At 49.4% G+C, this 12,560-nt stretch overlaps 1 protein-coding gene across 11 annotated transcripts in view; it reads right to left on the bottom strand.

Moving 5' to 3' along the window:
- The window catches only part of DIP2C (disco interacting protein 2 homolog C), a 367,823-nt gene that overhangs the window by 99,017 nt on the left and 256,246 nt on the right, over nt 1-12,560 (bottom strand). For all 11 annotated transcript variants that reach the window (XR_013825253.1, XM_079907065.1, XM_079907063.1 and 8 more), the window contains 5 exons: nt 10,792-10,902; nt 4,899-5,022; nt 4,504-4,613; nt 4,277-4,379; nt 2,444-2,508 (listed from right to left, as the gene is read on the bottom strand). Coding sequence is in view for 10 of the 11 variants with exons in the window: in XM_079907065.1 (XP_079763191.1) it covers nt 2,444-2,508; nt 4,277-4,379; nt 4,504-4,613; nt 4,899-5,022; nt 10,792-10,902 (513 nt within the window). In the remaining variant the exon portion in view is untranslated. The remainder of the gene's footprint in view (nt 1-2,443; nt 2,509-4,276; nt 4,380-4,503; nt 4,614-4,898; nt 5,023-10,791; nt 10,903-12,560) is intronic.

The following is a 12,560-nucleotide window of genomic DNA, read 5'->3' as shown; positions in this document are numbered from 1 at the left end:
CTCAGCCATAAAAAGAAACGAAATTGAGCTATTTGTAATGAGGTGGATAGACCTAGAGCCTGTCATACAGAGTGAAGTCAGAAAGAGAAAGACAAATACCGTATGCTAACACATATATATGGAATTTAAGAAAAAAAAAAAGTCATGAAGAACCTAGGGGTAAGACAGGAATAAAGACACAGACCTACTAGAGAACGGACTTGAGGACACAGGGAGGAAAGGGGAAGCTGGGACGAAGTGAGAGAGTGGCATGGGCATATATACACTACCAAATGTAAAATAGCCAGCTAGTGGGAAGCAGCCGCATGGCACAGGGAGATCAGCTCGGTGCTTTGTGACCACCCAGAGGAGTGGGATAGGGAGGGTGGGAGGGAGACGCAAGAGGGAGGAGATATGGGGATGTATGTATATGTACAGCTGATTCACTCTGTTACACAGCAGAAACTAACACACCATTGTAAAGCAATTATACTCCAATAAAGATATATAAAAAAATCTAAATCCAAATCCTTTTCTTATAAAAACTTAAGCTGAATGATCACTTTTTTATTGGCCTTTCAGTCTTGAAGGTTAATTCTCTCTGGTGTATTCTACTCATTTTTATTCACAAAATTAATTTCCTTTATTAAATGTTACACTGAAATCCAAGGAGCGGTGGAAAGTTGTCTTAACACCCTCACTCTTCCATCTAGCCTGGCTCATGTAGACCAGGACCCGTAAAAGGTTTCTTTCTTTAAAATGGATGACAAAAACTAACTTTTTAAGTAAATGGTCAGTCCTCACACATTGCAGCTGGGACTCACACATCTGAGTGGCTGCACGCACAGACCTGGCAGGAAGGGACCACAACACGGGGAGCACTGGACAAGATCCCCCCTGGTCGGCTCTGCCCCCGCTGTGGGTGGAGGGGGAGAGAGAGGGCACGGACACTCTGCAGAGCGCTGGTCTAGCTCAGAAGCTCTGCAGGAAGATGACCACGTGCACCCTCCCCCACACGGGTGAGCCTGCTCACCGCTAGCATTCACCTCCCTCACCTCGCACTTGCTCCCCATTCCATACTGGGGGTGGGAGCATCTTCCACCATAAAGAAGATAAGATGCTTTGGAAGAATGCGTGCTGCCTAGCCAGAGACCTGTCTTGCTCTAGAAGGTGGCAGCCAGAGACAGACTCAGAAACCACCAATTCCGGAGGCAGTAATCCACAGCATCAGGGAGCAGGCGGGTGACCACGTCAACAAGATCTATCACACAGCTCTTGAAAGCAAGACTGTCACGAGAGAACTCTGATGGCAACGGTCATCAAGCAAGTAGATGGGCCAGGCACTCACTGAACGTTAAACCACGTGGTTCTCACACAGTCAACATTCCCATTGGACACATAAGGAAAACAGGTGCAGAGTGACTCAGGCAACAGACGATTCTTGGGCACAGGAGCAGGGGACGTGCCCAGAGTCACAAGCTACAGAAGGAAGGACCAACATCTAACCTGGGTTCTCTGAGGCTGTGCTCTTCCCATGACACCAGCAGCCCACGGGTAATGCATGTGTGGGGCTGTGTTTCTGTCTCACCGACTAGTGTCCAGGCGGTAAAAGAAGGAAGCTGGCTGGGCCGGGGCCCCAAACCTTTGTCTATATGATGTCTGCATAAATTCTGGTTTATCAAGAAACAACAAATCCCTCTTTTTATAGTTATGTTCCTATCACTCATGTAAAACTACTAGAGTTTTTTGCTTCTAAAAAGATATACGGTTTCAGCATAAGAAACTTAAAAAGAAAAACAGGTGAGTGGAAATCATCACATATGAAACAGACACAGGGAGATTCGAAGCAGTGATGCTACATATATTTCTTAAGTGCTAAGCATATCTTAATAATAAGGTTATCCCTCTATTAAAAGTGCCTACAGCTTTGAATGGCCATCACTTCTCAAGTGGCACTAACAAAAATGAGACATACATTCTCTGCAATTCGTGTTGAATTTTTGGCCAAGGGGAAATCTCAAAGTACTTTTCCCCCTGCAGCATAATTCCCGAAACAGTCATTAAACGATGATTCACAGAAAGATAAAAAGAATTTTGTAGCCAAATCATATGTATGGGCAAAGTGACCCAAATGCAAGACATCAACGTTTCTGCACAATCTGAAATGCCAACCGTGGGAAGAAAGATCCTGAACTTCCCTGAGCCTAAAAAGGCCGCTCTCTCTCACAGCCGCAGCCTCAGAGCGTGGGCCCACGATGCAGGCAAGCAGCCACTGACCCGCTGGTCTACTGAGCTCCTGGAAGTTACATTAACTTAAGACTTCTAAAAATGGTAACTTTTCTTTATAAAGTGGGAGGAAGGGGCTTACCCAAGCCGCTGTGTACACAGATCATCATTCTAATCCCAACACTGAGCACATTCAAAGTTAAACAGGACACTGCAGAGCAAGGGGCGTCTCACTTACTGTTAGGATTCCGTGCCAAAGCCCAACGTCTTTCTTGAAATCCAACACATTCACAATAGTTTCAGCTATAAAATAAAGAGTCAAAGATTTTAACAAAAGACGGTCACAGACCAAAGGACAAAAAAAATCCAATACCACATCAGTGGGAAGTAATGGGTCTTAGAAAAACATCATTTCACTGTCTTTACAGAAATGCTGCAGCCTCCAATCAGACCCATTTAAAATGCTGGCCTGCCTGGGAAGTGTTTCTAGATGAGTATTCTGATACACAACTTAACAGCAATAGCTCTTCACAGCATCACTTAAAACGCCTTATTCCTTCTCCTTTTATATATTGGGTTGGCCAAAAAGTTCGTTTGGGTTTTAATGAACTATTTGGCCAACCCAATATTTGTTTTCCCTCTCCCTGCCTTTTCTTTCTTAAAAGATTCTTTTCATTTCCATCACATGTTCTCCCAAGAGAGGGAAATGCTGTGTACTTGCAGGAGGAGGCAATTTTCAGCAAACCTGCCACTAGAATGCTCGCCAAAGCTTCAGTACCGAGTGCCTCACCCCCTTTCAAAAAGGGACATTCAAAATACGCAGCCTGTATTCTATCTTACGCAAGATTTTTAAAAGTGGAGAATCAGGAAGCAAGTATGTATCTATCTTCCCCAATCCCTGCAAGAGTGATGGCCCTGGACCTTTAGGAAATTAGGGCAAGGAATACAGGTCATGAGGTTGTGAGAAAAACTAGAAAACTGAAAACAGTGACAAACAGGGTGGTGATCATTAGAGGCAGTGTGTCTCCACGTGTGACAATGTCTGGGAAACTTGTCCAGGGACCAAACATCAGTGGAACATCTCCACGAGACAAGTGAACTGGTCTTAAAAAGGGAGACTGCCAGAAGGATGGGGAGAGAGAGAAAGCAAATGAGAACAGCAAAAAGAGAAAAGTGTCTCATCCATGGCTCGTGACAGACGCTTGGGTACTGGGAAGAGACTCCAGTGTGGCGGGTGCCTGCGACGTGGCTAGTGCGGGGACCTGATGGCAGACACTCCAGCGGAGGGAGCTGTGGGTACGTGGGGTCTGATCCTTCCTACCATGAGCCCGTCAGCGCTGTCAACATGGTTACCTCCAGTGACCCTAACTCTGTGCCTCCAGGACAACCCCAAACAGGGCAAAGAAAGCACATCATGGAAACCAACCCTTTGACTGTGAAATGCAGCCCCAGAATCCAAGCCAGTTGCGGGGAGGGGGGTGCACTGTAGCATGCGCACTTTTTTAAAGCTCCCAAAGAGGTTCCACTGTGCAGCCAGGAACGAATATACATCAGTGGTGGCAACTATCTGTTATGGCCTAGACTGTTTTCTCCCAAATTCCTATGTTGAAGCCCTAACGCCAAGTATAAATGTGCCTGGAGATGGGGCTCTAAGGAGATAATTAAAGTTAGGTAAAGTCATAGGGTGGGGCCTGATCCAATAAGAATGGTGTCCTTATAAGAAGAGGAAGACACACCAGAGCTCCCTCTGCACAGAGAGGTGAGGCCGTATGAAGACACAGCCAGAAGGTGCCGTCCGCGGGCCTGGAAGGGGGTCTCCCAGGAACCAACCCTCTGGCACTGGATTTCAGACTTCAGCCTCCAGACTGTGAGACATCAACATCTGTTGTTTAAGCCCCAGTCTGTGGCATCTGTTTTGGCTGCCAGAGCAGACTGAGACGCCAACTAAACAATCCAACACACAGACCTTCGGTGGAGCCGCAGGACTCTCTGAGCGACTAGTGGGAACAACACTCATCTCCATGGGGCTGGGGGCTGGGGTCAGGGTCCCCCGGGAATGGTCTGCCCATACCTTCTGTGTAGCCACACGCCTGTGTGAGGGCCTGGCAGTGGGTCAGAAGCGCGATCCTCGTCACGGTCACCCCGAGCACGCTCCCATCCTTGCACGTCTTGTACTGCAATGAGAAGGTGCTGAGAGGGTAGAGCTCCGGGCCCACATCCACCTCTGACCCTGAGTTGTGTAAGGGTTGCAGTGCGTGTCACTCAGTTCCCCAACCTCGTCCAGACCCAGCAACTCACCTCGATATACGCAGTGTCATTATTTGCGTCCTTAATGTGCGGGAACCAATCTCGAGGAGGTTTAGAGAGATGTTTTGACTCTGTGACAAACCATAATAGCTTTGGCCAACCTTGGAAATAAAGGACAAATTCCTTTCAGGCAAGCATCCCCCAGAAGACAGGTGTGACACCATCTTCCCGTTGGTGGCATGCTTCACAACAGCACAAGCCAGACCAAACCTCTGGTGTTTCCACCAAGTCTAAGGCCACGGCTAAGGTGCTGTAAGCCTCCTGCAGTTACAGCACATCACGTGCAGGCTGAGAGCATGTGGGGTGTGATCTGAAACCTCGTGTGTGGACGGTGTGTTGGCAAGATGCCTCGGAGCACATCCTCCCCGCCCGGCACTGAGGCTCACCTTTGAACTGTGGGATCTCCCCCGTCGGGCTCTTCGGCAGCCCTTTGTGGCAAGCGTCACTCGTCAAGGCTACAGTCACTCCACAGCTTCCAAGCAAGAACCCGATCTGCTGGCTTCCTGCGTCCTGGGAGACGGCAGCAAGGAGAGAAGGGTCACGAGCAGAGGTGATGGCCACTCTCCTAAAAAAACACGGTCTCGCCCTTGGGCCCTGGGATGGCACCAACCTTCCTGAGGAGAGGTTCAACCAGAGTGCCAGGGCACGGGCTGGTGTCTACACAGCTGGGGTCAGATCTCAGGCTGCCGCTTGCCAGCTGCCTGACCTTGAACAGGCCACTAGCTTGGCCTCAGTCTCGTCACCTGCGCCGTGTCCTTGGCTGGCTGTAAGGGATGCACACGGGGAGCACAGAGCGTGCTGCGCTCAGGGGGTCTCATTCTGTTACCCTCTGGTTGTACAGGACCGTGACCTCAGGACACAGAGCGGGTCCAAGAACACATCTCTGCACTCAGGACACTAACCCCAAGCGGTCTTTGATCACATCCGGCGTGATGGACTGGACACCCATGCCGACCACAGAGTCAGGGCGTGTGCGTGGCGGGGCGCCGCCCCACGGACTGACTGCCAGGACTTGGGAGCAGATGCTGCGGGAGGGGCAGCCCCGGGCGCCACCACCCTGAGTGTCCAGCCACCCTGCCAGTCAGTTCAATTCGCTTTCCTTACTCCCACAAGCTATGATTCAGAAAATAAAGCCGTGAAGCAGCCGGCATTCCTAGAAGGGAAACGTCAGGACTGTGGTGAGGCTGTCACCTCCTTCCTTCCCACGTGAGACAACATTCTCACCCCAGTAAAATCGGCAACATCGACATCTCAAAACTACGTCTTCCAAGTGCCTAGTTCCTACTCCTCACTGCAGATTTAAAAGCCGCATCTCTTTACACAGCATCACGCACAGCCAGCCTCCCAACACCCTTGCAGCCCCGACAACGGGGAGGAGGCCTGGTGCTCCGCAGATGGAGACCTTCCCATTTCGGGGACCCTGTGGGATTGTTCCTTCAAGCAGTGCTTTTTCAAGAATTATAATCAGTCACTTCAATGTGAATTTGGGTATCACATGGCCAAAAGCTGTGACCGGGTAAAGGGGTGGGGAGATGGGTTCTGAAGCCAGGTTTAGGAGCAGAAGGGCGTTTCTTTAGGAGCGTGAACTTGCTGGGACCGCCTACAGACAGGCTCAGAATGGCTCAGGAGAGGGAGCACCAGGGCCAACTGCAAGACCTGTCAGGGTCCACTGTGGAGGTCCGCTGTCCCCTGGGCCCTGTCTTCCTAGTATCTGCTCCTAAAGACCCTAAAATACAGAGGAAGGGTTGAGAGTAACCGTAAACAGAATCCATGGTTACCATGAAATTCAGCTTCCATGCCTGCTCCTCCTCCATCTTCTTGGTCTGGAAATTCCTACTCAGAGGTCCAGCCAAAAGCCAGCTTCGCAGAAACAGCCCCACCCAAGAACCCCACTGGGCTGAGATGAGACCCCTCCACCTACTCTCAAGAGCGCTCTGTCTCCTTCATGCACCGGGATCCCTGAAATTAAGCCCAGCTTGACCCCAGAGCCTCTGGCAGAGCCCACAGAGCCATCTGTGGCCTCCATGGGCCATCTCTCCTGGACCTGGGGACAGGGCCCTGAGCCCCGATACCTGGGAGCCCCCCGACACCCCACACCACTGTCCAGAAAGGCTCCACAGGAAGCTACTGAGGAGGCACGTGAACCACTGCCCTGACGGCCAGAGCACTCAGGCCCTGACACCGCCTCCCGTGTTTCCTGAGCGCTTTTCCCTGGAATGGCTGTTTCTGGCCTGCGGCTGGGCTCAGGGGCCCTTCCTCTGTAGAGTTGAGCTGTCCAGGACCACAAAATCTCACAAATGACTCTCTTTTGCTGTGCAAGAAAAGCTGACCCACACCTGAGTTCAAACCTTTCCCTCACTTTCAATCTTTCTCCAACATAGAGAGTTGACGAAGCATGTCCCTTCCCCGGCAGTCTCTCCACACCCACGGTCTCTGACAAGTCACTTCTCAAGCAGTAAATGCGCCCTCGACCAGCCCCACCCCGTCCCGTCTCAGTCTCCAGGTCAGAAAGCATCAGCCGTACCCATGAGAAGGACTCTCTCTCCAGTAAGTGTGAGGTGAGTTCACAGAAAGCGTCTCTCATGAACTCGTTCCGGATTTGTGGACCTGCAACGACCAGCTGGTGCTTTTCCAATTCTGATGCTTGCCTACCCAAACCACTGGCTTCTCAGCTGCCTCAGGAGGAGAGACAACAATGCAGGTGAAACTGAGTGAGGGGCTCTCGGTGCACTACTCTGCAGAGTCAACACAAGACAGGCTGCAGACCCATTAGTTTACAGATTATTATGGTCATACAACCAGGGGATCCAAGAAACCTGACCAAGAAATTTTCCTTATCAATACTAAGAGAAACATGTCATTAATGTATTGCTGTTTTGCCAGTTAATTTTTAACTTTTTATTTATACTGGAAATTTCCAAGCAGACACAAAGATACAAAGAAAAGGAGAAAGAAATCCTACGTTCCTGTCATCCAGCACCAACGATTATCAACGTTGGCAAATGTGTTCTCATCTCTTACCTCAAACACATGCACATGTGCAGATTTGTTATTTTAAAACACATCCCAGACGTGGGGCATAACCTTCTACCCACAAACACTTCCGTTTGGGTGGGTGTCACCCTCGGGCTGCCCCATTTCCCTCCCTCCCCACCCCAACTCCCTCTGATTTCTTCCAGCAAAATGCACTCCCAAGGGAAGGATCATGTGATGGTTCACGTGAGACTGTAAGTATGTGACAAGACGTCTATGTTTTTCCTTCCAGAGATGTTTCATTTTAACAGGACATCTGAAACCTTGGTTAAAGCAAACAAGTGGGGCATGTGCTAGATTCTAAGGAAAGAACAGTTTGCATCATGCAGGACAGTGAGCCCCCCGAGCCCAGAGGCAAGTGCTGATGGGCCAGGCCCTGCCTGGCTGGACTCCTGTGGCCTCCGGGGCCCACTTGGTCTCTGGCCCTATGGCACTTAGGATATGCAGAATTCCACCCCCGCTACAGCCTGGCTACTTCCCACGCTGGCAGAAGGGAAATGCAGCTTAGTGGTCTCCGCTAGTCCACAGGCCCACTTTGCTGGCATTTGGCCTTCACAGACCAGCTCAGCCACCTCAAGAGGGCGAGGAGGACAGCCACTGTCCAGACCTGCCCATCGCGGCACAGACTCCTGGAGGCTCCTCTCTTGCCCCTGCCTACTCCGTGGCCAAACCATTGGAGGGACACCCATTTCTCCCACTATGAACTCTTCAAGTGAAAAATGAGCCTTCTCCCCACACCCCAAGAACTAGAACAGAGAATAAATAAATACACATGGGACTAAATCATTCAGTGAGGCTAATCAACATTGATGATTCTGAAAATCTGGTTCTCATTAGGCCCTTTAAGACAAGACTAGCGTGCATAGGACTGGTGGATAGAGGATTCACAAACTTCATCCCCTACACCCCTGTGCACATCTTACCCTGTGCTGAATGGCAACCGAGCCAGTGGATTCTTTTATTTAAAATTAAGTAAAGTTGGGCTTCCCTGGTGGCACAGTGGTTGAGAGTCCGCCTGCCGATGCAGGGGACATGGGTTCGTGCCCTGGTCTGGGAAGATCTCACATGCCGCGGAGCGGCTGGGGCCGTGAGCCATGGCCGCTAAGTCTGTGTGTCTGGAGCCTGTGCTCCGCAATGGGAGAGGTCACAACAATGAGAGGCCCGCGTACCGCAAAAAAAAAAAAAGTAAAGTTTTCTAAGAATGAACATTACATTCTGAAACCACAGACTGAGGCCCAACGCACAGCTTCTGGTTTAACAATAACCTGTAAGTCATCTGCTGGTTCTGTTCCCCTCAGAAATGTTCCGAGGGAGAGAGGGCCAAGAAGAAACCTCAGCTTTTTCTTCTGAGAGAGGGTTCCTGGTCCTGAGGTACATGGTACAATATGAGAGTCTGAATGCGTCTGAGAGGTGAGTGAGACACAGCCACCTGGCAGGTCACAGCCTGCAACGCCTGAGACGGCTGGCAAGCACGTGTCAGGAGACCCAGAGGAGTTGCAGGTGAGACACCCTGGCCCCGCTCGACAATGCCTGGTCAGGAAGTGGCAGAGACAGGTGCCTCTTCATTCAAATGATTTTCCTCTGCAAAGGAGAACTGGTCTGGAAGACACTAGGCTATAGATGTAGAGTAGACAAATCTAAATTCGATATGTGATGAGTAAACAATAACTGCTACTCATAACAACAATAACAAATGTTCTGGAGTCTGCTTGGTGCAGTGCTGACAGAGAATCAGTCTCTTCACTCATTAGGTTATGAATTTCTCCAAATTAGCATCCTGATGCCATTGACTAGAGAATCCAGAGGGTTTTCTTTTCTATTTCTAGAGGACCTCAACCCACTGAATTAGATATCAATTAAAGAGGAGCATCACACATCCCTTGAGAGGCTTTCCAGGTTAGTCACAGCACCAAAGAATCACATAGGAGAACGTGGCTACCTGCTCAGTAAATCCCCAAACCCTTCTGCATTTCTCCTCAGTTGTGAAGGTCACAGGGCTCAGGAAGATGAGGAAGCACTTTATGGGGTGTGTATTGTACACCAGGAATGCTAGAGGCAAACCCTCGCAGAAATCAGCCTTCTCCTCAGGCCACTGGTGGGGGCTCTGATGTCAGTGGCTGCAGGGCTCACCCCCCTTCCAGGGCCACCTGCCACCCCGCCTGACACTTGCAGGTGCCTAAGAGGCCCAGGAGGGAACTTGCAGATTTTGTACCCAGGAAAACGGAAACAGTAACCATTCCCCAACCTTTTTCTAAAGGATGCCCACGTTCTCTCCTTCCGACCCAAGGAGCAGCGTTTCAAAGGTACCCACACACCGTAAACAGACCTTGAGGCACTTCCCCATTTTCATAATGAGTAGCCACAAAGACAGCTGGAAGATTCTCTGGAAACTCTGAGCCTGGGCACATGAAAACCTTAGCATTTTGGAGCTGGAAGAGTCACCCCACACACTCTGCTCATGATGATGTGCTAAGTGACGGCCCGGTGAATCCAGGGTGGAGCCCAAGGGCACGACACACAACACAACCAGTGGCAGGGCACCTACCCCACAGCCGTCGGCCCCGTCTCCTTCGACAGCATCAGAGCACCTCTCGGGGGACCATCAGGGTCAACCCCAGCACAGCCTCCTCCCTCTGCCTTCCCTTCCAAAGTTACCACAGGTCTGTGGTGCAAGAAGCCAATCATTTACGCGGACAAAGACACACACACTGCTGTGCAGGGTTCCGACACTGGACTACACTACAACTGTAACAGCAAGATAGTTATTTATTCTAATCATAGAATAAGATCCAACAAATCGTAGGTGAACCTGGAACTTGTTAATGTCCAAACACCTGCACAAATGCAACAACGGCCACCCCTGAAATAAAAATAAGTGAAAAATCTATCATTTACCCAGATTTCTAGTGCAGTGACACTGAGGAATGAGATACTGGAACACCTGCTTTGCTGGTAGATCACCCTGCTCAACGCACAGAAGGTGCCACCTCAGGGCAGCAGCTCAATCCGGCCACTGAGTGGAGCTGCAGCGTCAGTGCTGCTCCCTTGTCTGGGACAACCAACGACAACCTGCGCAGAGCCTCAGAGAGAAGGCAAACAGCCCTGTGCTTCCTGATCCACATCCTGCTGAGATGAAAGCTCTTGAAGATGGCCGTCTGCACATTCTGACCCCATGACAGAACCTTCCAGGGCAGCAGAGTCAACCTTCCCGGCCAACAGGTTTGAACAGAAAGATACGTTATTTACCTTTCTCGTGAGGGGCACCTCGATGGGCACAGGCACAACTTCGGCCAGCAGGCAGCCGTAGAAAGCCACCATGGAGGCAGCAGGGTCATTGTTGGGGAACACCAGTGCCACCTGGACCAACACAGAGAGAGAGGCATTAACCACTAACACGATGCCACTGGAAAAAATTTAGATGCCCTGCTTGAAAAATGCATATTAGTAAGATGCATCTTAATAAGTTATCAGATGCTTTTCCTTGATCTCACATGGAAGGCAAACAGATTATCCGGGTCATCTCTGACACCGCACCAGAATGCAACTACCCTTGCTGTTTACACTCCCCCATCGGCACATATTTTTACACAGGTGAAACCACAGTGCATACACTATCTGTCTCTCACTATTCTCACTGGGCTCTGAAGTGCGTCCTCGTACGTCCACAGAGTCTTCACCATCGTAACTGAACGCTGTGCACTTCCTCCCTAAGGTGCTGGGCTCACAGCTGACTCTACTCTGATCCCAGCTCAGATTTAGCTCCCCAAGCCTTGACTTACCTGAAAATTGAGAATATTAGTGTCCTAGCGTTGTAGTAAAGGTCAAATGAGAAAATGTATGCAAGAGCTCACACCGTGCCTGACACACAGCAGGTAGCCATGAACCACAACTGCCCACGAGGCCCCGGCCCTGGGAGCCGGCACTCGGTCAGCCCGCACCTGCGGCATCTGGCTTTCTGCCCTCCCAGGGAACGTTTCCGTGAACACCTGGCCACACATCTCCAGCCGCCCATTGCCTCTCCAGCTCAGCCTCTGAAGAACCAGGAGTACAATAATCATGGAGTTCTAAAAGGTAAATTTAAATTACTACCCTAATAATCCAATAATGGACAGTATGATTTTTCAAATGTTTTCTGATAGTCCTGAAGGGAATCTTAATGAAGAACAATTTTCCATCAGATGGCTTATAATTATTCGTCCTTGTATGAACTGTGTTTCATTTCCTTTGTTTATTTATCTGCTGGTGTTTTGACATTTCCCATAAAATCTTTAAATATACTTCATAGTATTAACTCTTACATTTGATGCAGACTTCTCGATACAATATTCTGTTTTATTTTTATTAGTGTATTTAATGTTGCATGCAAACTTGTCAAGTTTCTCCTTTATGTTGTCAGCTTCATCCCATTTACATCCACCTGGCGCTCAGGTTAGCATCTTGCTGTGGAGCTACCGCAATGTCGATCCGCTTGCTCTCCTGTTGCCCGATGCTCCTTCTGGAGTGGCCCTTCCTACTCTAGCTCTAGAAGCTGCCTTCAGGATACAACAGGCAGTCCTATTTCTGGATCCCCACTGAGCTCTGCAGGACTCTGCTTCCACTTTAACACAAGCTTCTCCCAAGTGTTGCTCCAGCATCGGCACTGCTCTTCCTTGTTGATGATTAAGCACATAAATCCCATGATTCAGCAGATGTATATGATTTTTGTATTACCTCATTCAGGAATTTAACACATTTTTTTCTTTAAAAATGCCCTAACTAGAAGTTATTAACTTTGTCATGAACAGTTGGATAAGACATCCTAATTACCTCAATATCTAAGTAAGCAGGTTGGCATAAAGGACTCAGATGACAGCTGAGGATGGAGCACGTTGCATCTTAAATTTGGCTCTGTTAGCAACACAGGATAGTTGATGGAAATAAAATTAAGTTTGGAATTATGTGAAGATTGCCTTTCTATATGGTATTCCTGCAGTTTACTAAAATCAGCCAAACAGAGACAAATGAAACCGTTAAGG

This window comes from Stenella coeruleoalba (genome assembly GCF_951394435.1).
Source record: "Stenella coeruleoalba genome assembly, chromosome: 2".
NCBI classification, from domain to species: Eukaryota; Metazoa; Chordata; class Mammalia; order Artiodactyla; family Delphinidae; genus Stenella; species Stenella coeruleoalba.
The sequence above is the reverse complement of the archived record's forward strand: the minus strand, read 5'-3'. Positions and strand labels throughout refer to the sequence as shown.